General features: G+C 35.6%; 1 protein-coding gene across 1 annotated transcript in view; it reads left to right on the top strand.

Annotated features, from left to right (window-relative positions):
- slc1a3b (solute carrier family 1 member 3b) overlaps positions 1-24,170 on the top strand; it is a 28,608-nt gene that overhangs the window by 2,262 nt on the left and 2,176 nt on the right. Inside the window, exons 3-9 of the mRNA XM_056467160.1 lie at positions 255-392; positions 6,074-6,278; positions 6,358-6,400; positions 12,885-13,156; positions 15,927-16,160; positions 17,416-17,610; positions 19,154-19,288. Coding sequence (XP_056323135.1) covers positions 255-392; positions 6,074-6,278; positions 6,358-6,400; positions 12,885-13,156; positions 15,927-16,160; positions 17,416-17,610; positions 19,154-19,288 — 1,222 coding nt within the window. The remainder of the gene's footprint in view (positions 1-254; positions 393-6,073; positions 6,279-6,357; positions 6,401-12,884; positions 13,157-15,926; positions 16,161-17,415; positions 17,611-19,153; positions 19,289-24,170) is intronic.

The following is a 24,170-nucleotide window of genomic DNA, read 5'->3' as shown; positions in this document are numbered from 1 at the left end:
ATTAATTGACATTAGTATTTTTTTTCCCCATATGCATGTCAATGGCATCCATAGTCAACATTCAACATTCTTCAAAATATCTTCTTTTGTGTTCAACGTTTTTTTAATCTTATTGAGTTGAATTAACAGTGAATAAATTACCATTTTCGGGCGAACTTTCACTTCAAGGACTTAAAAGCAAGGGATATCTTTGGTTTATGACTGAACACATGATTTACTGATCCGTGCATCTAATAAAAAAATAAATATTGCAGGAATTACACTGGGATTTGCTCTGAGGTCCTACAAGATGTCATACAGAGAAGTGAAGTATTTCTCCTTTCCTGGTGAGCTGTTGATGCGGATGCTGCAGATGCTCGTGCTTCCTCTTCTAGTCTCAAGTTTGATAACAGGTATGATATTTAATTTTTTCAGTTTCTCATTAGCCCGTCGTGTAGCATGCAATGTTGCAGTAGCTATGTTTCCTTTATGTCAGGGGTGTCCATACTAAGTCCTGGGGGGCCGGTGTCCTGGATAGTTTAGCTCCAATGCTAATCAAACACACCTGAACCAGCTAATCAAGCTTTTACTAGATATACTAGAAACATGCAAGATGGTGATAAACTTAGGACACCGGCCCTCCAGGACTGAGTTTGGACACATTTAATTATGTCGATCATTGTACTTCTGCCTTTCTTCTAATTATCTAAAAAATGATCCACCTCAGCGTACCACTTTAGTTTTTTATGCCTTTTTTGTGTATTTTGTGCTATTGCTAGTTATTTTATATTCAATAATGAAGTCAAATCGCCTGGTGCTTTCAGTATAGCTAAACATATTGCACAAGATGGTAAAAACAAAACTCACACTAGAAATACAGAAAAACTTTTATTACTTTGCTAGCAAGACGTCTCTTCCTTTTAAAGTGGAAACATGTCTCTCCACCCTCTTTTTAATCCAAAATATATTTATTGGGTTTTGTTTGAATTGTTTTGTTTGAACAAAATACGTAAAAAAATCAGATTAAAAAGACAAATGGTTAAATGGGTGAAAATAAATATGTAAATAAATGACATAAATTCAAATAGTAACGGTACATTATTAAAAAAAAAAATAATAATAACAATGTTCAGTACATTTTCGCACCTTGCATTTCACAGCTTTCCAGTGTGTGCTGGTTAAACAAATGTATTAATTGTTGCTGGAATTTAAGACATCTGAACAATACAATAAGACACGTTTGAAAGCTCAAATATCAAGAAAAGTTGTGTGGTCCACCTAGTTAAGTAAGTGTTGAAAGGGGGTCCATATTTTATCAAAAATAATAATAATCTGTGGATCTGTAGAGCTGCGCATCGATGGATTTGCTCTTCAGTATTTGGACTCTCAGTAGTGATTATTAAACCACACTGAACTGAGCTAAACTGAACTTAAACACTACAAACTGAACTACACTGTTCCTATTTACTGTGACCTTTTATGTGAAGCTGCTTTGACACAATCTACATTGTATAAGCGCTATACAAATAAAGGTGAATTGAATTGAATTGAATTAATGATTTGCCTTTAACAGTGTATGTCAGCTTCTCCAGAGCAAGATTGCTAGTCATTTCTTTAATTGACTGGCCACAGGATGGCCTTTTAGTTTTTTCCAATTTAAAGGCAAGGCAAGGCAAGTAAATTTATTTAGCACATTTCATACACAGTGGCAATTTAAAGTGCTTTACATAAGCAGGAATAAAAGAGACAAGTATAAGAAAATAAAACAAATAATAAAAGTGATTAAAAACTAATTAAAATGTGTTAAACGGGTTTTTAAAGAATGAAAAAGAAAAGAAAGACATAATAGTGTGATCTGTCGGACGTAGCACAGTGCTCATTCAGTAAAGGCACAGCTAAACAGATGTGTTTTTGATTGATTTGAATGTGCCTAATGTTGGAGCTCATCTGATCATTTCTGAAAGCTGATTCCAGCAGTAGGGGGTGCAGAAGCTGAAGGCCGAGTGCCTGAGTGCCTGAGGACTTATAAAACAAGGACAGTCCTAGAATGAGAACGTGAGAAGGCTCTGAGTGTGGGATAGTGGGAGTGGATGAACGTTTCAAAATGATTCTATAGGATGTAAAAGAGAAATGCGGTGAAAAGAGGCCAGAAAAGGAAGGAAATTAGTGGCCAATTAATGCCAACACAGAGAACAAACAGCTCTGGAATTAAAGAGCCACAGAATGCAAATCAATGTAAATGTAATTAGTGACGCAGAGAAGTCTTAAAGGGACAGTTCACACAGATGTGAAGATTCTGTCAATTACTCATTCGCAAAATTACTACACAATTAAATAGGTTAGTTTTACATTTTTGGCTGAATGTAAAAGACAATATTAAATGCTTCTGGTTCCCATTGACTTTCATACTATATATTTTCGTGCTTATTTTTCATACAGCAAAATGACAGATTTTTTATCATCATTTAACACAATCTCTTATCAAACAAACAAACAAACAAACAATCAATCAAATAATATAATAAATAGTTGTATTCATTTATTTAAAGTAAAATTACCAGCAAATAGTCAAACTTATTTTTAAATAACTGAATAAAAACAAATAAATAAATTAATAAATTTAATGATGCTATAAAATATTATGTTATAATATTATGTTATGTTTTGTAATAAAAGTTAAATGACTTGTTGGACATGTTACCCAACAATTTATTAACTGTTGGATAAGATGTCTAACAAGTTATCTTTAATTTATTTCATAATTATAAAAGCAACAATTATTATTATTTTTATTGATTAACCAGTCATACAGTAAATACCCGGCAGTCGTGGTTAATTGTAGTTTAAATGACTGAATAATGAACAGAATTGTAACAATATTTAACCAATAGGTTAAATCAATAGTTCTGTTTACAAATTATTTAATTAATGTTTATAATTACTAGTAGTAATAGTCTTTAAATGTTATTTTGCTCACCATTTGTTTGGTGTAAAAGGGCTGTTTGTTTATTCACTCCTTTACAACAACATGAGCCATTTCTTGAGCTTAACATGTGTGCACTGGAGGACTGTTTTCTGTTTATCTGGAGACACAGAGAGGGTGGAAGAGCTCTGAATCAGGCAGGTGGAGGAGTTTCCCGGGCCTTTAGAGAGAGAGAGAGACAGACACAGAGAGAGAGAAAGAGGGAGAGAGAAAGAGAGTGGTTGAGATACTCCACGTATGAACAGAGCTAGGAACTTGAACTTGAACAGATGCTGAAGTTTGGGCCCCCAGGAGGACAAGAGGACCAAACAATTGCTGCTTTCTCTTTCTGCTCTGGGGATCAGGACTGCAGAAAACCCTGCATTACTTTTAAAATCTTTTAGCAAGTGAAAGTTTTGGTCAGGCAAACTGACTACTACAGTGATTGCCGTAAAAGTGACACAGTTTAGTCATTTTCATAATAATAAGGATTATATATCCATTTAAAATATCAATGAACAAACTAATAACAGATTGTAGTTCTTGATTCTGATTGGTTGAGCCATGTTCAAAGCTGTTTTGCAAACAAACACTTGTGATTGCTGCTTGGGAATCTGCCATCAGCTAAAGATAAAGAAAGTGTTACCTACACTGTTAAGCATTCCACACAGTTCCTTCATGTTGTCCCAACACAAACCGATTAAGTTATGTTAATAATTTGTACAAATTTAAGTGGATTCAGTAGTTTGAACAAGTAGCAAAGGTAATTTTGTTTGAGTGTATATGAAATAATTATTTTAAGCCCACTGAAGTCATAATTTACAGGATTGTGCTTAAAGAGTTAGTTCACCCCAAATGTAAAATTCTGTCATCATTTACTCACCCTTCGCTTGTTCAAAACCTATTTGAGTTTCTTTCTTCTGTTAAACAGAAAATAATATATTTTGAAGAATGGTAGCTGGTGGCACCCCTTGACTTCCATAGTAAGTCAATGGGTGCCAGAAACATGCATTCTTCAATAAGGCAAGGCAAGTTTATTTCTATAGCACATTTCATACACAATGATAATTAAAAGTGCTTTACATAAACAAGAATGAAAGAAATAAGAAAATAAAAAGTGATTAAAAGAATTAAAATGATTAAAACTGATAAAAACAGATAGCGTGATCTGTTGGACGTAGCACGGTGCTCATTCAATTAAGGCACAGCTAAACAGATGTTTTCAGTGTTGATTTGAATATGCCTAAAGTTGGAGCACATCTGATCATTTCTGGAAGCTGATAAAGGTTTGAAACCTCATGAGGGAGAATAAATGATGAGGCAATGCTCAATTTTGGCTAAACTATCCCCTAACAAACCCCCTTTTCTGTTATAAATTCACTGTACACCATGGCTTCTTTGCTTTTATTGCTTTATTCAGCACATTGTTAGTTGTTGTTTTTTTTTAATCAAAAACTGATTGTTTTGGTAGGAATGGTGTGGTGAACACTGTATTTGTGCATTTACCTTCAAGTCGTCAAGTCAAGTTGAGCTTTATGGCCATTCCGCTACATGTGTGTACATGTGTCTCGCAGAAACACAGTGGTACATAAATAAAAATATATCTGTAAAATTTATGATAAAAAAACGGCTGCTGTTTTTACTGTTAAAAACACAATACAAACCGTAAAAGTAATTTCTCATTTTTACAGTAAACTACCGTATTTAATTCATTTATAGATGTATTATGTCTGTATTTTGAATTACCCAATATCTACACATGTTTTGTTACACAGTTAGACACGTTAGCACAACCATATGCAGGTGATGATGAGAAAGTTACGTAATGAACCAATGCTCATCACAAACAACTTTTTCCACAAGCAGAAAAGAGTATCAGTGTATAAAAGGTGCTCAGTGTCATTCACACAGCTACATTGTTTATCAACATTAGATGTAACATTAATCTCTAATGTACATAACTGATTGGGAAACAACTAAAAAGATCCATAGTAATGTCAACAAAAAGCATAAAAAGTGATGTGCCATGCAGGAAATTCTGGGAAAGTCAATTTACGGTTATTCGCTGTATATATTAAGGAAACATACTGTTAGCCAGGTTATGGATTTTTACTGTAGCATTTTACAGTTTTTTACCGTTGAAATCACGGCCATTTTTTACAAGATGAACACAACATTGGACGTAAGAGCTATTTTAAACCTATACATGACTAACATACTGGAGTGCTAATCTAACTGAACTAACTACTAATTATACATATGCTATACATGTGCATACACATAACCTAAGACAGACTATATACATGTACTTTTACATAAGACAGAACAATATTGTGCAAGATATTATGCAAAAGAGGTATTTCACGTTAGAAGAAAACAAATAGTGCAACATGATTTGTTGTGGGGCTACACAGTGGCGCATTGGGGAGCACGTTCGCCTCACAGCACAAAGGTCACTGGTTCGAGCCTCGGCTGGGTCAGTTGGCATTTCTGTGTGGAGTTTGCATGTCCTCCCCGTGTTGGCATGGGCTTCTTCTGGGTGCTCCGGTTTCCCCCACAGTCCAAAGGCATGCGCTATAGGTGAATTGGGTAAGCTAAATTGTCCGTAGTGTATGAGTGTGTATGAATGTTTCCCAGTGATGGGTTGCAGCTGGAAGGGCAATCGCTGCGTAAAACATATGCTGGATAAGTTGAATTAATAAAGAGACTAAGCTGAAAAGAAAAAGAATGGAGTTTAAGTAAAGTATCCGGTGCATATAGAGAGAAGAGTGTTTCTACAGGTGGTTTGTCAAGCCCACTCACCTGTGTGAGGCACACTTCAGAAATGCACAGTGTTTTTATTGAGATATGAAGTGATTGTAAGAAAGTCGCCAATGCACAAACTGCTGCTAGTGTGGGTTAAAGAGTCAGAGTGACGAAAGAGTGTGTTTTTTACAGGTGGTTTGTCAAGCCCACTCACCTATGTGAAGCACAATCAGAAATGCATAATGTTTTTTAAAGAGATTTGGAGTAATAGTAAGAAAGTGTTTGCTGCAAACGGCCTCTAGTGTGAGTTAAAGTGTCTGAGTGACGAAAGAGTGTGTTTTCTACAGGTGGTTTGTCAAACCCACTCACTTGTATGTTTCTGTCTAGGCATGGCAGCTCTGGACAGCCGAGCCTCTGGCAAGATGGGCATGCGAGCGGTCATTTACTACATGACCACCACCTTCATCGCAGTGTTCATTGGCATCATCATGGTCCTGATCATCCACCCAGGCAAAGGCTCAAAGGATGAGTTCACCAAACAGCAGAAGATTGAGCAGGTCAGCCCGGCAGATGCCTTCCTGGACCTCATCAGGTAATGGGGCGACCATCCAGAATGCCAAAATACTGAGATTAACCCAACGCTGTATTTATGATATACACTCTTTCTTCAGAAACATGTTTCCTCCTAATCTGGTTCAAGCCTGCACTCAACAGGTGAGGATCATTTTCATTGTTGTACTTAGAAATTGTTTTGTTTTATGTTATTCTAGAAAATCTGAAAGAATGATTAAATGCTCACTCTCTGTTGCACACTTATTATAAAAAATATTGGTCTTGCCCAATTTTTTGTTTGTGGGCTGAAGGTAACTATAGTAGCCATGGTAAATTTCCTAATTTATTTAATAATACTTAAAAATTACCAGAAACATTGCTTTAAATTACTTAATACAGTATTGTTACATTTTATAATGAACTTATTACAGTAAAAACCAAAACAATCTCATTTATGTCAGAATGTAGTTACACTCATTGCCTTGATTTGCTCATCAATGTTTTCTTCATAGTCCTCTTTCCATCAAGTGACATTCAAGAGTTCACACTTAGCTGATGATTAATTATAAGCTTGTTTGGCATGCTGTCCCGGGAGGGAGCCCCGGGCTCGAGGATCTTATGAGAGTTGCAAGGGGAGAGGGTAGTTTGAGCTGAGGTAGATCTCGAGAACTCCCCTGCTGTAGTAACTAATGAACATATAGTGATTGCTCTTAAGAGATAACTACTTACTTGGAGCATGTCTATGGTGCCGATTTGGATAAGTCAATTAACTTAAGTTGCATGTTTTTGGACGGTGGGAGGAAACCGGGGAACCCGGGGGAAACCCGGGGGAAACCCACGTGAGTACAGGGAGACAGTTCAAACTCCGCACAGAAACGTCTGTTGGTTTGGTAAAACCTGCAACCAGAGACGTTCTTGCTGTGAGGCAACAGTGCTAAGCACTGGGCCACCGTGTCACCCATCTAGGAAGAAGGAGGAGTAGGGGTGGAAAGGTTCTTCAAAACGAAGATAGCGGTGGTACGTAACCAAGGGTATTTGTAGTGGCTTAGGAGTCGTCTGATTGGTGCATTGAGAATTGGATAATGCGGATCCATGACGCTAGCAATCATAAGCACGTGATCCTCTCGTAATTAGTTTTTAAATAAACTTCACTTATTTACATTTTTTAAAATCTGATTTATTTACTCAATTTAATTAAAAAAAGGTTACGTCAAACTAGAAATTATCTCTTTTAAAAGTATTCGCCCCTACCCTCTCCATCATTCTCGTTCTTTTCTCAGATCGGATGGTGAGTCGAATCAAAGGTTACAAAAATAGCCAACCTTGACCCGTGGGCCCTACTTTGGGCCCCTCTGGTCTTGCCTAAGATGATTTTACTTAAAACAAAAATATCACAAGTAAGCTTAAGCGTTAAAATTAATTCTGTTTATCTTATTATTAGGATGACACTAATTATTAGGAAACACTAATTAAAAAAATTACTCTAAATGTGGGTTTAAGAATATTAAAGCCTGTAAAAGATGATTGAAGAACTGTTACAATTTTACTGAAATTAAATATGTCCGTATTTTAAAAGTATAATTGAATTAAAACTTTCTAAAAGAAGCGACACAGTGGATTAGTGGTTAGCACTGTCACCTCACAGCAAGAAGGTCGCTGGTTCGAGTCCCGGCTGGGTCAGTTGGCATTTCTGTGTGGAGTTTGCATGTTCTCCCTATGTTGGTGTGGGTTTCCTTCGGGTGCTCCGGTTTCCCCCACAGTCCAAAGACATTAGGTATAGGCGAATTGAATAAAGTAAACTGGCTGTAGTGTATGAGTGTGCGTGTGAGAGTGTATGGGTATTTCCCAGTACTGGGTTGCAGCTGGAAGGGCATCCGCTGTACAAAGCATGTGCTGGAAAAATTTGAGGTTCATTCTGCTGTGGCGCTCACTGATAAATAAAGGAACTCAGCCAAAAGGAAAATGAATGAATAAATGAATGAATTAACTTTCTGAAAACAATGGTTTAATAAAGGATTTGCTTGCCTGAAATAATAATCATTACAAAAATCTAAAATCTTAAGTCAATTCATTTCATACTACAAATATAGATAAGTTAATAATCAAACAATAATTCAATGAAACTGAAAATGACTATTAATTGCAGCTTCAAACCTTAAAGAGGAACAACACAACACAGGCTCATTATGAAAACGCACCCCTGCATACATTTCTGGCTGCATTTCATCTTTAAAACGAACGCTATGGGTCGGTATGACGCCGCCGACATCTTCTGTTTCTTTTCACGCTACAAACCGAGCGCTTACCTCCGTGTGGACGGCTTTTCCACCGTTACCAGTTTAGCCAGTGGCTCGCAGTATATGTCAGCTGACTTGAGACACAGAGAGGAGTTGATGGTGATGATGGAGTTCGATTCCGGTGAAGAAATGTTACAGAAAGCAGGTAAAACAAAAACAGAAGCCAAAAATAAAATAAACAGGTAAATAACAGGGTGAGAATGTGGTAAAATCTGAAAATGTGGTAAAAATCAGGCGGCTGTGAGGGCTTTTCTTTTTCTGGATTGCCTTTGAAAACACTGTCGGTTGGATTTAGGGAAGGGGATAATCGGGTCAATTGGTACTTTTGAAAACACCATCAATATATACTCGCAAGAAAAATTTTATATCTGAAAAGGCGTACGCAGCGACCTCTGGTGAATTCGTGAAAACAGAAACTGGGAAAAAACGTAGCTCCTGGCACATATTTCGCGATGTCCAGAAATGTATATAGGGGTACGTATCAATAATGGGTTGCATGTATTTAATATTATGCAACAATAATTTATTTATTAAAAGTATATTCAACAAAAAAATTCAATCAGAGATAATTATGTAAAAAATATATATAATTTTTAATTCTGAGGGTAAAAATGAGTAAATAAATGTATTGCACCATAGCAAAAAAAATCAAATAATAGATTTAAATAGTAGTATTTGTTAATATACTCTGGGAGATACAAGAGATACTCTGGGGTGAAGCATTTATCTCTCGATTCAGCAGGAAGTCAATTTATTATCTCACTTTATCAGATTTGATGACATCTTAAAGCACAAAAATAGATCATTTATCACTCTTGGATCTAAAGTGTTTTTCTGGGAGGGCTTGAATTACTGTTGACAGTGCTGACAACGTTTCATATTTCCTCCTGCTGCTGCTGGCCCAAGCGAGTGGACTTAGCATGTGAAGAACAGACGTTTTCCGTTGAGCATTTAGAGAGTCTGGCTTGAGCTGGAGCCAGTCGCCGGCTGAGAGCTTTGGCACAGCTGAGATTGAGCCACAGCCGGGTATAATGGCACAGACAATGACCCTGACAGAGGCTCGCAGTCTGTCCGGACACACTCCACTGGGACGCCCTGTAGTCAAGCAGACTAAAAAAAAAACATATCTCACACACACTGAAAAGAGCCTTTCTCTGAATCAGTTTCTAGCAATCCAAATCCACACATCAAACTAGAGATGAGGGTTTGCACAAACTCTCATTCGCAATTAATATTTAACTGGGGCGGCACGGTGGCTCAGTGGGTAGCTCTGTCGCCTCACAGCAAGAAGATCGCTGGTTCGAGTCCCGATTGGACCAGTGGCATTCCTGTGCGGAGTTTGCATGTTCTCCCCGTGTTCACGTGAGTTTCCTCTGGGTGCTTCGGTTTCCCCCACAGTCCAAAGACATGCGCTATACTGGAAGTGAATTGGATAAACTAAAATCATAGTGTATGAGTGTGTGTGTGAATGTGAGAGTGTGTGGGTGATTCCCAGTACTTTGCTGTGGCTGGAAGGGCATCCGCTGTGAAAAACAATTGCTGGAATAGTTAGCAGTTCATTCCGCTGTTACGACCCCTGCTAAATAAGGGAATAAGCTAAAGGAAAATTAATTAATAATAGTTAACTGTGACTATCACTGACAAGATGTGTAAATGACGCTCAAAAAAGTATTCTCAGATCAAATGATTTTACTGTAAATAAAAGATCAGTAGTATTGTAAATATCAATGATTGGTAATTTAATACAACTGTTTAATCATTAAATAATATAAACAAACAATATAAAAAGTCAATATTGTCATCTCAGATGTTTTTGTTAATGTGTGCTGCGTAGTACGCTTTTCAAATCTGCATATTAATATCTGGAGAATGTGTCAAATTTACTCTGGTCTATGAAGTGTTAAAGGCTCCTGCTATTTGTTAGTGTTGTCAAAAGTACAGACTTAGGGTGCTTTCACACTAGCACTTTTGGTCCGCACCCAAGTTCGTTTGACATCAAAGTATGGTAGGTTTGACTAGTGTGAACCAGTGGCATTGCTAGACACAAAGCTCTACTGGGGCACAGCTCCCCCTCAAAAAAATAAAATAAAATAAAATAATATATATATATAAACAAACAGTATAATTGTTATTATGCAATTATTATTCTAAATACATAACAGAAATTAATCCTAAATGTAACTAAATGAATGAATGAATGAATGAATGAATGATTTGTGGTACATTCACAGGTAAACATTGTTTTCCCTATTGAGTCCTTGTAAAATGGAGTTTAAGCAAAGTATCCGGTGCATATAGAGAGAAGAGCGTTTCTACAGGTGGTTTGTCAAGCCCACTCACCTGTGTGAGGCACATTTCAGAAATGCACAGTGTTTTTATTGAGATATGAAATGATTGAAAGAAAGTGGCCAGTTCACAAACTGCTGCTAGTGAGGGTTAAGGTGTCCGAGTGATGAAAGAGTGTGTTTTCTACAGGTGGTTTATATCTAAAGACACAACTGGAGTGATATGCTAAGATAACTTAAGAAATCTTTTGCATGAATATTAATTTCATTAGAATTAAATTCTATAGACAGTTCTATAGAATGCAAAAACAGATGTTTTATAGAATTATCTGTTGTGTGTTGTCTTAGAAATAAAGGGACTAAGCCGAAAAGAAAATGAATGATTGTTGTCTTTGACCCGAAAGAATAAATAGTACATTTACATTTACATTTAGTCATTTAGCAGACGCTTTTATCCAAAGCGACTTACAAATGAGGACAAGGAAGCAATTTACACAACTATAAGAGCAGCAGTGAATAAGTACTATAGACAAGTTTCAGGTGTGTAAAGTCTAAGAAGCAAAGCATTAGAATTTTTTTTTTTTTTTTGAGAGAGAGAGTAGAGTTAGTGGTATAGCCAGAGAGGCAGTTACAGATTAGGAAGGAAAGTGGAGATTAAACAGTTGAGTTTTTAGTCGTTTCTTGAAGACAGCAAGTGACTCTGCCGTTCTGATGTAGTTAGGGAGTTCATTGATTTCTTCCCTCTTAGGGATGGAACCACGAGGCGACGTTCATTCACAGAACGCAAGTAAAATTAGACTAAAGCTGCAAATAATTTAGCAAACAGTTTAGCCTTTTTTAAATAAATAGCTATTATAAAGAAAATTAATCAAGTCATCAAATCTCATTAACCTTATCTTCACTGTATAATTTAAATATTCTGATTAAAGAGCAGCGAATTAATCTCTTATTAAGATATTTCGTTGCATTAAATGACAGAGGTGAAGAGACCCCTTGTGGTCATTTTCTGTTGGGGCGTGGGTGTCTGTGTTTGTGCACATCTGTGTGCATGTGTCTGTGTGTTACAGGTACAGCTGATTGCACCGGGATTGAAAACACCGGTGTATGGTCAGTTCTTGCTGTTATAAACAGCAGGTCTGTCTCAGATGTGTTTGGGGCTGCAGTCAGAGTCTTATGGTTGCCTATTTTTTCTTGAGTCGGGCCAGGATCTGAATAGAGCTAGCAACATGTTGTTTAGTGAAATTACTTAAAAATAAATATATGGGGTATGATTCCCGTTTTGGGTGCGAGAAGTCTTGGGTTCAGATCCCGGACGAGCCCCCGTTTGTTGCAACCTTAAACTGGTCACCACAAATAAAGAGAAGACAAATGCATTTGTGGTAAAAATATATATTAATTAGAAAGATTAAAAATACCGGAGAAATACGGGAAAATACCTTTACAGGACGATTGTAAAATATGGAAGAATCCTGGGAAAAAAGCGAGAGGGTTGACAGGTATGTTATAAGCACTTAGTGGAGAGCGTGAAGTGATGATCAGTAGCTGAATTTCAGTCCTAACATGAAGTGAATCTTTTAAAAGTTTGCGAAAAAAAATCCCAAATGTTAATCGGGTTAATTTCCAGCAAGGAAGGAAGGAAGGAAGGAAAAGGAAGGAAAGTTTGAAGGAAGGAAGGAAAGTTGTGGTCACCAAGTACGGCGACCCATACTCAGAATTTGTGCTCTGCATTTAAGCTATCCAAGTGTGCACACACCGTGAATACACACCCGCAACAATGGTGAAGTTGAAGCTATTGAGTTGTTAGTGGCTGACAATAGAATTGGTAACCTAGTAACCAACGGTAAACAAGGCGAGCACAATGGAGACAGCTGATTGGTCAAACGGTTTTAATGTTCGATACATCAGAGTTTATTTTGGCAAGTGTGTTTCCATGTCCCATTATTCACATTAATCCGTTCTCTCACAAGTTTGGTGTATTGGTGTAATTTGGTGTATCGATTTTTGAAGTATTATTGACAGTTGATCAATCATCGATTATGCTCATTTTTCTTCTTCATCCTGTAGTTTAAGACTCAGTATGGCAAGAGGATCATCCACGTGAAGATGATTGTAAACGATTCGATCTTCAATCTGACGAACGCCACGCAGGAGATCGCTCAGGAGGAGGTGATTCCTCTGTCGGGCACCACCAACGGCGTCAACGCCCTCGGCCTGGTGGTGTTTTCAATGTGTTTCGGCCTAATAATCGGGAACATGAAGGAACAGGGACAGGCTCTCCGAGATTTCTTCGACTCCCTCAATGAGGCCATCATGCGACTTGTTGCTATTATTATGTGGTGAGTGACTGATTCCAGACACACAAACAGGAGGAAACCGTGGCGGAATCATAAACTAGTTTAGAAGCTGTGTTAATGTAGCCTCCGGCAGATTTTTTTTTTATTATGAGCTTACAATAAATGACAATATTGCACATAACATCTGAACAAGCTTCTTAAACAACAGCATTTGATTTAGTTCATGCTAAGATGCTTTTTTAATAAAAAGAAATTTAATCTTACAGTTCTTCTTTAATTTAATCTAATCTTAAATGAGAAATTATTGTTATAATACAATAGAATTTAATGTTTGTATTAAATTGCTTGTATTAGTATATTAATACAAACCCCAACATTTTAATATAATATAATATAATATAATATAATATAATATAATATAATATAATATAATATAATATAATATAATATAATATAATATAATATAATATAATATAATATAATATAATATAATACAATAAAATAAAATATAATATAATATAATATAATATAATATAATATAATGTTAAATTTTAAATTATATTTTAAATTGTTGGGGTTTGTATTAATAAACTAATACTTATAAAAGGCAAGTAAAGATGAACTAAAATCAAAACATATTTTTCTAATCTTTATATATTAAGATTATTATTATATTATATTATATTATATTATATTATATTATATTATATTATATTATATTATATTATATTATATTAAGTTATGTTATGTTATGTTATGTTATGTTATGTTATGTTATGTTATGTTATGTTATGTTATGTAATATATTATATTATGTTATGTTATGTTATGTAATATTATGTAATATTAAATTATATTATGTAATATTATATTATATTATATTATTTATAATATATTATATTATATTATTCATAAATTTTCCTTCAGCTTAGTCACCTTTATTCATCAGGGGTCGCCACAGCGGAATGAACTTATCCAGCATATGTTTTACACAGCGGATGCCCTTCCAGCTGCAACCCAGTACTGGGAAACACCCATAAGTACTCATTCACACTGATACACTATGGACAATTTAGCTTACCCAATTCACCTAGAGTGCATGTCTGCAGATTATGGGGGAAACCGGAGCACCCGGAGGAAACCCACGTCAACACGGGGAGAACATGCAAACTCCACACAGAAATGCCAACTGACCCAGTCGGGACTTGAACCAGCGACCTCCTTGCTGTGAGGCGACAGTGCTAACTGAGGAGCCACCATGTCCGCCTTAAAGAAAAATATATTAATCAAATTCATCACGCACAAAAGCCTCAGCAAAATTTATTGCAAAATTAGACTGATTTTCTCATTGTCTGGGCAGAAATGCTCTCATTTTGAGTGACCCTTTTTCCTGACCCTTTTTTTCCATCTACACGAGTAGCTCAGTGACATTTTAGGAAATCTTATTAACAAGTGATGTTTCTGGGTGCCTCAGTTTCATACAGATTTCTAATCATAATAGTTTTAATAACTAATTTCTAGAAACGGATTTCTTTATTTTACTGGATTTACTATATTTTACTGGATATTTTTCAAGATACTAGTATTCAGCTTGAAGTGACATTTAAAGACTTAACTAGGTTAATTGAGCAAGTTAAGATAATTAGGCAAGTCATTGTATAAGGATGGTTTTTTCCAAGGGCGTAGATTTGCTTTTGATATTGGTGGGGACCTAATTTGACACCAACCCCCACACCCAAATTGTAAGATTTAAATGTATCTTCATATTAAACTGTAAAGTTAAAGAAATGTCTGACAAAAAAAGGTAGTTTAATAAAGACTTTTGATTACTGAGAGCTTATTTGTGCATAATCTGAACACATTTTTGCAAGTAAACATTTATGAATTGTTGGACTTTTCCCAAGTCCTCAACGTGCTCAATAAGTCGGTCTGAGGTAGTAAATAATTTACATTTTTTATTATCAAGAGCATGGGGAGGACTTAGGAAAAGTCCAGCAGCACCTTAAGTTAAAAGATGGTTTTACATGTCCATGTTCTGTTCCTTTTCTGAGCATGTAAACAGTACAACACATGTTCAATTTCCCGCTTAAAATAATAATAATGAATAAATAAATAAATTACAATTAGCAATAAAAACAACATTAAATCAAGCATGTCTTATGGTGCAAAAGTAAATTTGGATGATTTTACTTTGACAAGGAATGAATGCATACTTCTGGAAAGGGGAGGCATATGACACAATCAACATTTTTTATCTCGATTGTTGTTTTTTCATTAACAAATTTAACAATTTTTTTATTAATTGCACATCCCTGGATACTATTATGGTGGACTTGTAGCGAACTTGACTTCAAGTGACTGACACTTTTCTTTGAAATATAGCTGCTGATGTCCATTTCTCACGCGAGTCCTGCCCTGTAAGCCTGACTGAAGAGTTTCAACAAAGCATTATTTTATTTAGGAGGCAATTAAATTGTTGGTGGGAACATTTCGTTATTTGGTGGATATTGGTGGGGACAAGTCCCCTCCGGTCATGCTAATTCTACACCCTTGGTTTGTTCTGTAGACAATCAGAAAAAATATATTGCTTGAGGGGCTAAATAATTTTGACCTTAAAATTATTATTTTTTTTTAATTAAAAACTGCTTTTATTCTAGCCGAAATAAAACAAATAAGACTTTCTCCAGAGGAAACAATATTATAGCAAATACTGTGAAAAGTTTGAAAAAGAAATTCACAGGAGGGCGAATAATTCTGACTTCAACTGTACATAAATCATGCAGTGTGTTTAAACATTATGTCATATCCTCAGGTACGCACCTATTGGTATCCTCTTCCTGATTGCTGGTAAAATCGTGGAGATGGATGACATCACAGCGATGGGCGGGCAGCTGGGCATGTATACGGTTACGGTGATCATCGGCCTCATGATACACGGCATTATCATTCTGCCCACATTATATTTCGTCATCACACGCAAAAACCCCTTCATCTTCATCACGGGTTTGCTGCAGGCCCTCATCACAGCTCTCGGCACCTCGTCCAGGTACGCCACACTATTATTCATATTTTCATATGTATTGATACTGAAATATTTGAAATGATACAGTATCGTTATGTTACAGCCAGTGATGGGAAAAACGGCGCTATTAATAAACTGTGTTACTAACAGTGATCCTTTTTACAGTTACAAGTGATCAAATGAATTACTGTTTCCCCCATTACAATGCCATTACTGTTAGTGACAATAGAATACGCGTTACTATAATTGAGATCACTGAAGCGATTTTCATGCGAGCAGCTTTCTCTGGGGTGGGTATGTGTGTGTGTTCGGGGCTGGGGCGGGACACATAACCAACCAATGATGATTAGTGTGTCTGTGAACGTGGTGTAACTGAGAATGTGATGATTGGCTTAGATAGAGTACATTTCCATCGTTTGCCAATCAGAGGCAGAGTAGGGCGGGTGTTCACACACGCATAGTCAGTCACACACACCAATGACCAGGAGTCAGAACGATAGCAAATCCAACAAGTTCAAAGGTAGCGTTTGCAAACTGGAAACATAAGCACTACTTTTCCCTCGTTGAGGTGAAAGGCAAGAAGGTTTATATATCGTGCAACTTATGCCCAGGAAAAAAAGATTCTCTCTGCGTCAGTGACAAGTAATTCTAATCTAATGAAGCACCTCATTTATCAGTTAGTGGCTACGCAGGTGAAAAGGTGAGCTCTGCTACCAAAGGAGGAGACAAAACCACAAAGTCAAAGCAGATAAAACTTCATCTTTCTCCACCTCAAGCACTTATTACTTATTAATAGTTACTTTCCCCGATCATTAGTTACATTTATAATTATTTAACTCAGTTACTAACTCTGCACATGTGATTTTTCAGGTTTTTATTTTTAATAAATTTGGAGCAATTTCAAAAAATCTTGTTTCACATTGTCATTATGGGGTATTTTGTTTAGAATTTTGAGGAAATAAATTAATTTAATCCATTTTGGAATAAGGCTGTAACATTAAAAAATGTGGAAATAGTGTAGCGCTATGAATACTTTCCGGATGCACTGTAATTATCTAGCTGCCGCGATTTATAATTAGAATTGGGCTGTAAAACTATAGCACAATTGTAATTGTTCATTTACAGTGCACTTGTAACTTTTACAGTATTACTGGAAACCAAAGATGCCAGTAATAGTGCAAATTTTACACCAATTTCTTACAGTGTAGAAATTCCAAGTATTGTGACAACATGAGAATATTTTGCAGCTATTTCACAGTTTTGTATTATTATCCACCAGCTCTGCCACTCTTCCCATTACCTTCAAATGCCTGGAGGAGAATAATAAGGTGGACAAACGTGTGACTCGATTTGTTCTTCCTGTTGGAGCCACGATCAACATGGATGGAACCGCTCTGTATGAAGCTCTGGCGGCTATCTTTATCGCCCAGGTGAACAACATGGAAATGAATTTCGGGCAGATCATAACTATTAGGTGGGTAATTTTAAAATCAAATCAAATTATTTATTAGTTTTCCTTCGGCTTAGTCCCTTTATTTATCAGGGGTCGCCACAGTGGAATGAACCACCTACTTATATAGCATATGTTTTACACAGCGGATGCCCTTCCTGCTGCAACCCAGTAATGGGAAACATCCATACACATTCATTCACACACATACACTACGGGCAATTTAGTTTATTCAGTTCACCAAAATAAAAAGTTAAATTAAATTTCAATTAAATTAAAATTTAATTTAATTAAATAAAAACTAAATTAGGTTAAAATTAAATTAAATTATTTTTATAAAATTTAATTAAATAAAATACAATTAATAAAAATTTAAAAATAATAAAATAAAAAATGCTGATGTATGAATTAGGGTTACATAATTAATCTTATTTTAATCATATTTTTATATATCATGGATCATATATGATATTTGTGCTATAACCAAATACCAGTATCAACTATAATTTGCGATTTCAATTTTGCAAACTGTGTGCTTTGGAAAGAGTTTAACGTTTAAAATTTTTAAATCACAACAAATCAAATCCCTTTTATTATTTTGACCATATGTTGTTTTCTTCACAAAAAGTAAAACACGAATGCTCTGAATTACAATCTTTTAAATTTATTATAGATTAAATATTTTAAATCTGAAACAAATTGTAAACATTTTCTTTATATATTCAAAAAGGTGGCAACGCCAAAGCTCCAGAAATGGCAATTTAATCAATTAAAAAGGCTGATACAAGGTGCGTAACGTTTCAAGCACACCTGTAATGTGATGAGAATGCTGACAGTGAAGGTGAGGATGTGCAAATCCAAATGCAGGATTTATTATGAGAATGGTCAGGCAAGCAATGGTCAAGATAGGAACAAACAGATGTATACGGGCAATTCAGAGTCGTGGTAAATAAACAGGTGGATGGTCAAAAGGCAGGCAGAAGAACACGTAAATAAGCAAAGCAAAATCAAGCCATAATGTCACACACAGTTAAACAAGACTCAACAACTGGTGTGTGTGTCTGTACTGCTTTAAAAGTCCATGTAATCAATTCTGAACAGCTTCAGCTGTGTGTTAGCAATCAGCGGAACAGGAACAGGTGTGAGTGTGTGCTGCATGACAGGAGTCCATATGTTGACAGATTTGTAGTCCTAAGTGAAAGTGAGTGATTCCCAGCGATCTACAAGCCTGAATCATTGGTGATTGTGACAACACTGGCTCTTCATCAGACAGTCTATATATATTCAGACAGTCAGAATATATACTTTTGCACTTTTTGCTGTTTGGCTCTGCTCTCGTTTAAAGTGATGTGTGTGCTTTTGTGCATTTTTTTCATACATTTTCTTTATAGAATAAAAATATACCTTTTTTAAACATGCATTTCAATTTCTAAATTATACTGACGCTCATTTCAGGCAGCCTCTAAATAAAAAAAATCAGATTGTGATTAATAAGAATATTGTGCAGTCATTTACATGAAGAACTGTTGATTTGACTGAATAATTGATATGTGTATTATTAACGCAGCATCACGGCCACTGCTGCAAGTATCGGAGCGGCTGGAATTCCACAGGCTGGTCTGGTCACCATGGTGATTGTACTGACCTCAGTCGGACTCCCTACCGATGACATCACCCTCATCATTGCAGTTGATTGGTTCTTGTGAGTGACCTCATACTGAATCTTGATTTCATCTCTCTTTCTCTCAGTCTATATCTATTAACATTTATTAGAATACAATTAAACATCATGAAAATAAATATAATAATAAAAAAAATTTACATTTTCTGTACTTCATTTAATTTTTTTTTATTTTATTTCATGATTATATATTATATTACGCTGTTTGAGGAAAATGTTTTTTTTATTCTGTAAACTACCGATATTTTTTTACCTAATTTAAAATAAAAATGTTATTTATAATGTTAGAAGTGTTGCATAAATTAACGACAATATGCCCTTTTTTAGATATGTAGATGTAAATTTGTAGACAACATGATACCTAAAATATCATAAATTTACATACACTACCTGACAAAAGTCTTGTCGTCTATCGTTTTATGAGTAACAAATAATAACTTGACTTCTAGTTGATCATTTGGAAAAGTGGCAGAAGGTCGATTTTTCTGATGAATCATCTGCTGACCTATTGGAACCTGCATGGACCCAAGATTCTCACAGAAATCAGTCAAGTTTAGTGAAGGAAAAATCATGGTTTGGGGTTACATTCAGTATGGGGGCGTGCGAGAGATCTGCAGAGTGGATGACAACATCAACAGCCTGAGGTATCAAGACATTTGTGCTGCCCATTACATTACAAACCACAGGAGAGGGCAAATTCTTCAGCAGGATAGCGCTCCTTCTCATACTTCAGCCTCCACATCAAAGTTCTTGAAAGCAAAGAAGGTCAAGGCGTTCAAGAATTGGCCCGCCCAGTCACCAGATATTAACTTTATTGAGCATGTCAGGGGTAAAATGAAGGCGGCATTGAAGATGAATCCAAAGAATCTTAATGAACTCTGGGAGTCCTGCAAGAACGCTATCTTTGCCATTCCACATGACTTTATTAATAAGTGATTAGAGTCATTGCAGAGATGTATGGACGCAGTCCTCCAAGCTCATGGGAGTCAGACACAATATTCATTCTGTTTCCACTGCAGCATGACTTTATCTTCTATACTGTACATTATGTCTGTTAAGTGACAAGACTTTTGTCTAAGCAAAGTCAGACCTTACTGTCCTAATTAAATAGTTTAAAATCAAGGCATGGTCATATTTTATTTTGGTAAAAAAAGCGTAATCTAGAGGCCTTTGCCTTTCACATAAGCCATTTATGATACCAAATGATCAAGTCAAGTTATTATTTAGTTTTCCTAAAACTTAGGTGACACGACTTTTGTCAGGTAGTGTATAGATAGATAGATATGAATTGTGTACTAAATTAGACTTTCACATCATAAAAAGCAAGTTTTTTTGATGCAACACAAACCATTTAAGTTAACTTAACAAATTTAAGTGGTTTGAACATAAAACAATTAAGTTGTCCCAAAAAAATCTTAAGAATTGTGTTGTACAATTCAATGTAACCTCTTAGCCAGCATCAGGACGTAGAGCCACTGGGGCGCTGTTTTTCCACATGTCAGTGTTTACAAATAGATTACATCAAAAAGAATACAAGTAATCTTAACAAACTATACATTAGTCTAAAGCTACAACCCTAAAGCAACCATTCTAGCTTGTTGTTTTTCAATGGGAAGCTTATAAAGAGCGTATTTGCTAAATTTGTGTAAGTTGTACAGAAAACACTTACTAGATATGGAGTACATACTTATCATCGTAATAACAAGACACACACTTGCTGTAAATCACGGTTTATTTTGAAAGGTAAGAGTCCTCGGAACAACATCCCAAAGAACACATTTAGTTATTCATTTGTTTATGTCACCGTTTCTTCCAGAGACCTGTTGTTTACATTGTTTACTATGTTACTTACGCGCAAGAATGGCATCTTTGTAGTAAAAAAAAGATGAAGGCCACAAACTGAATAAAAAGTCAGTTATAGTTACTAAAATCTAAACAAAGCAGTCGAGTGTTTTAACTCATTTTACATGAGTAGTTTGAACAAGTAGAAAAATCTTTTTTTGAGTTTATAAAATTATACATTTACATTTTAGCGTTTGGCAGATGCAATAAAAATTATTTTACTGCTTGTTCAAACTACTTATGTAAAATGAGCTTATTTTAGTATGCATATTTGTTTTAGTATTAAGCAAAATAAGGCAATACAAAAAGTGTCTTCTAAATGGACTGTTTAGCACTTCATCCTTCCTCTTATTTGGGACTCCCTTCATTTTTTCCATCATCCACCCAGGTGACACACTTTGATATGTTCCCATGAGACTTGTTCCATATTTTTTTCTCCTGAATTTCATGTAATTCAATTGGTTTTAACATAGAAACGTAATTAGGTTGGCCAAATTAATCATTCCAGATAGATCCCCACAAGTTACACAGCTAAAAGAGCCTCTTTTTAAACTAGGATGAAAACTGAGAGGAAAGTAGAAAACTTTTGACAATCGAGCACAGCTGATATTTACTGTCTCTGTGTGAAGTTTACAGATAAATACTATAATATTTTTCTAACTAAATACAATCTGAACTGTGATGAAAGCTATCTGTAGAGATCATAGACTTATATTCATAGATGCCTCATCAGTGTTATTTAATTACGTATGCATATACTGTAAAACTCAGCAGTCATTTACTGAAAGTTAATTCTACTCATTTGAAAGAGTTTTGAACTCAGTGTTGGAGGTAATGAGTTAATGAAATACCTCATTACTTCAGCTTAAATGGAGTAAGTTCACAGTACTCGTATAGATTAGTTTTTTAACTCAAATGGTTTGTTGCATTCGGTTTCCTCAAACGGTTTGAGTTGTCTTAACTTATTGGGTTTTAAAGTACTCAGTTGGTTTGAGTTCTCTTCATTTGCTGGGTTTTACTGTGCTCAAATTGCTTTGTTTACTCAACTGGAGTAAGTTCACAGTACTCATTTGGATTAGTTTTAGAATATAAATGGTTAGTTGCAATTGGTTTCCTCAAAGGTTTGAGTTACCTTAACTTTTTGGGTTTTACAGTGTATGTATCTGTAATAGATTTTAGCATTGATGATTTAAAAAAAAACTATAAACACAAAATGAATGGCAGAATTAGCTAATGAAAGATTGTCAGATTTTCATTAATTCATTCATATACCTTTGGCTTAGTCTCTATTTCAGAGGTCGCCACAATGGAATGAACCGCCGATTATCATATTTTTCAATTGAAAGCTTTTTTTATATCAGAGGCTGTTTTTTGCAGTAAATTACCTGTTGACCTTTCAATATGGCACTGCATATATGTGGTCATGCTCAACAAATTTCTGTTGTCTGTAAAAGAGGTCACAGGCATTTTGCTGGTGCTGGTTTACTCAAGATGCCTTCAAAGAAGCTCACACATATGATGCCAATTGAATTTATATAGATTTTGATCAAAAATTGTAACATTTGGATATTAATATCCAATAAAACCGCAAGAAAATACAAATACTGTTCTAGGTTAGTGGATTAAACTAGGTTAGTGGATTAAATTTTTGCAGCGTAAAGAAAAACAAATGAAGGTAGAAATGAGGGTGAGTAAATTATGGGGTTATTTTTATTTTTTGTTGATCTATAATAATAGGCCTATTATCCAAATATCATTTTTTAAAGGGGTTTAAAAACAGTTACGTGGCAACAGTGCATATAACCTGCTTCTAATGGTAAACATTTATTAATTTTATTGTTTATAATCACACTTGATAAAAACAGCAGAAACACTTTGATTGACATTCTCCCTTTGTACGTGTCATCAGAGAGGGAAAGCCCCACCCACTAGTGACGATCTCATCAGCATAGGAGTTTAGATTCTCTGCCCGAGCCCGAGCCCACACTTGGCCCGACCCAGCCCACGATATTTCCTGCCACTACTTTCGGGCCGGGTCACGATCAAGCATTTGTGTTCTTTTTTTTCAATCATAACTTAATTAGCCTAATTGGGTGGCAGGTTATGCCATAATTAGAAATATAATACAAATATTTTAGCAAAATTGGCCTAAGCAACACGTGTGGGTCTACGAAGTAGCACAATTGCAAACACGTGTCATACGCAGCAACGCTCTTACTCCTGCAACGTCTACTCCGGCACACAGCGCATGCGCAAGCAGAGTTGAAGCCGCGAAGTGCTTATGTAGAGCGGAAACAGTGCATAAAAATGGTCAATATTAATCAGTGATGGAAAGAGCTCTGAAAATCATACTTAAGTTAAAGTACCATTACTTGCCTAAAATGAAGTGCGAGTAAAAGTATCTGTTGTAAATATTACTCAAAGTATGAGTAAAAAGAATTTTTTTCAAAAGTACTCAAGAGTAGTTGTAAAAAGTTGTGAAAAGCTGATGCATTTACATGTAATTTGTGGATGTGTGTAAACGTAATATTCTGTAGTGCATTTAGTTATTGCCCAGCAGGCAAACAACGTCATAAGACGTTAATATTAGGATAGATTTAGGTCGTGAGGTCAGGTGACCAAAATTCAATGTCTATTCAGCATCTAATTCTTGCTGTCCAATAATGACGTAAAATGACGTTGATATTTAATTGATTTTAGGTTGTTAGAAAGTGACCAAAACCCAATATCGAGCCAACATCTTAAACCAACTTCATATTGACATCAAATACTGACATTTATTCGTCAGATATGGCAACCAATAGATGTCTGATAGACGTCATATTGATAACATCCACACAACGTCAAGCTGTAACATCATTAGACATTGATATTTGGTTGATTTTAGGTTTTACATTGATGTTGGCCTAACGTTGAGTTCTGATGTCAACCTGATTTTCATTTCCAAACAAAATGCAACATCTCCACGACGTTGAGGTACAACGTCAATCTGACGTCATGTTGATGTCTTATCTTATGTTTAAGGCTATTTCAGTCATCATACAGTAAACATTTATCATCT

Source organism: Danio aesculapii, chromosome 10 (assembly GCF_903798145.1).
Source record: "Danio aesculapii chromosome 10, fDanAes4.1, whole genome shotgun sequence".
Lineage (NCBI taxonomy): Eukaryota > Metazoa > Chordata > Actinopteri > Cypriniformes > Danionidae > Danio > Danio aesculapii.
The sequence above is the reverse complement of the archived record's forward strand: the minus strand, read 5'-3'. Positions and strand labels throughout refer to the sequence as shown.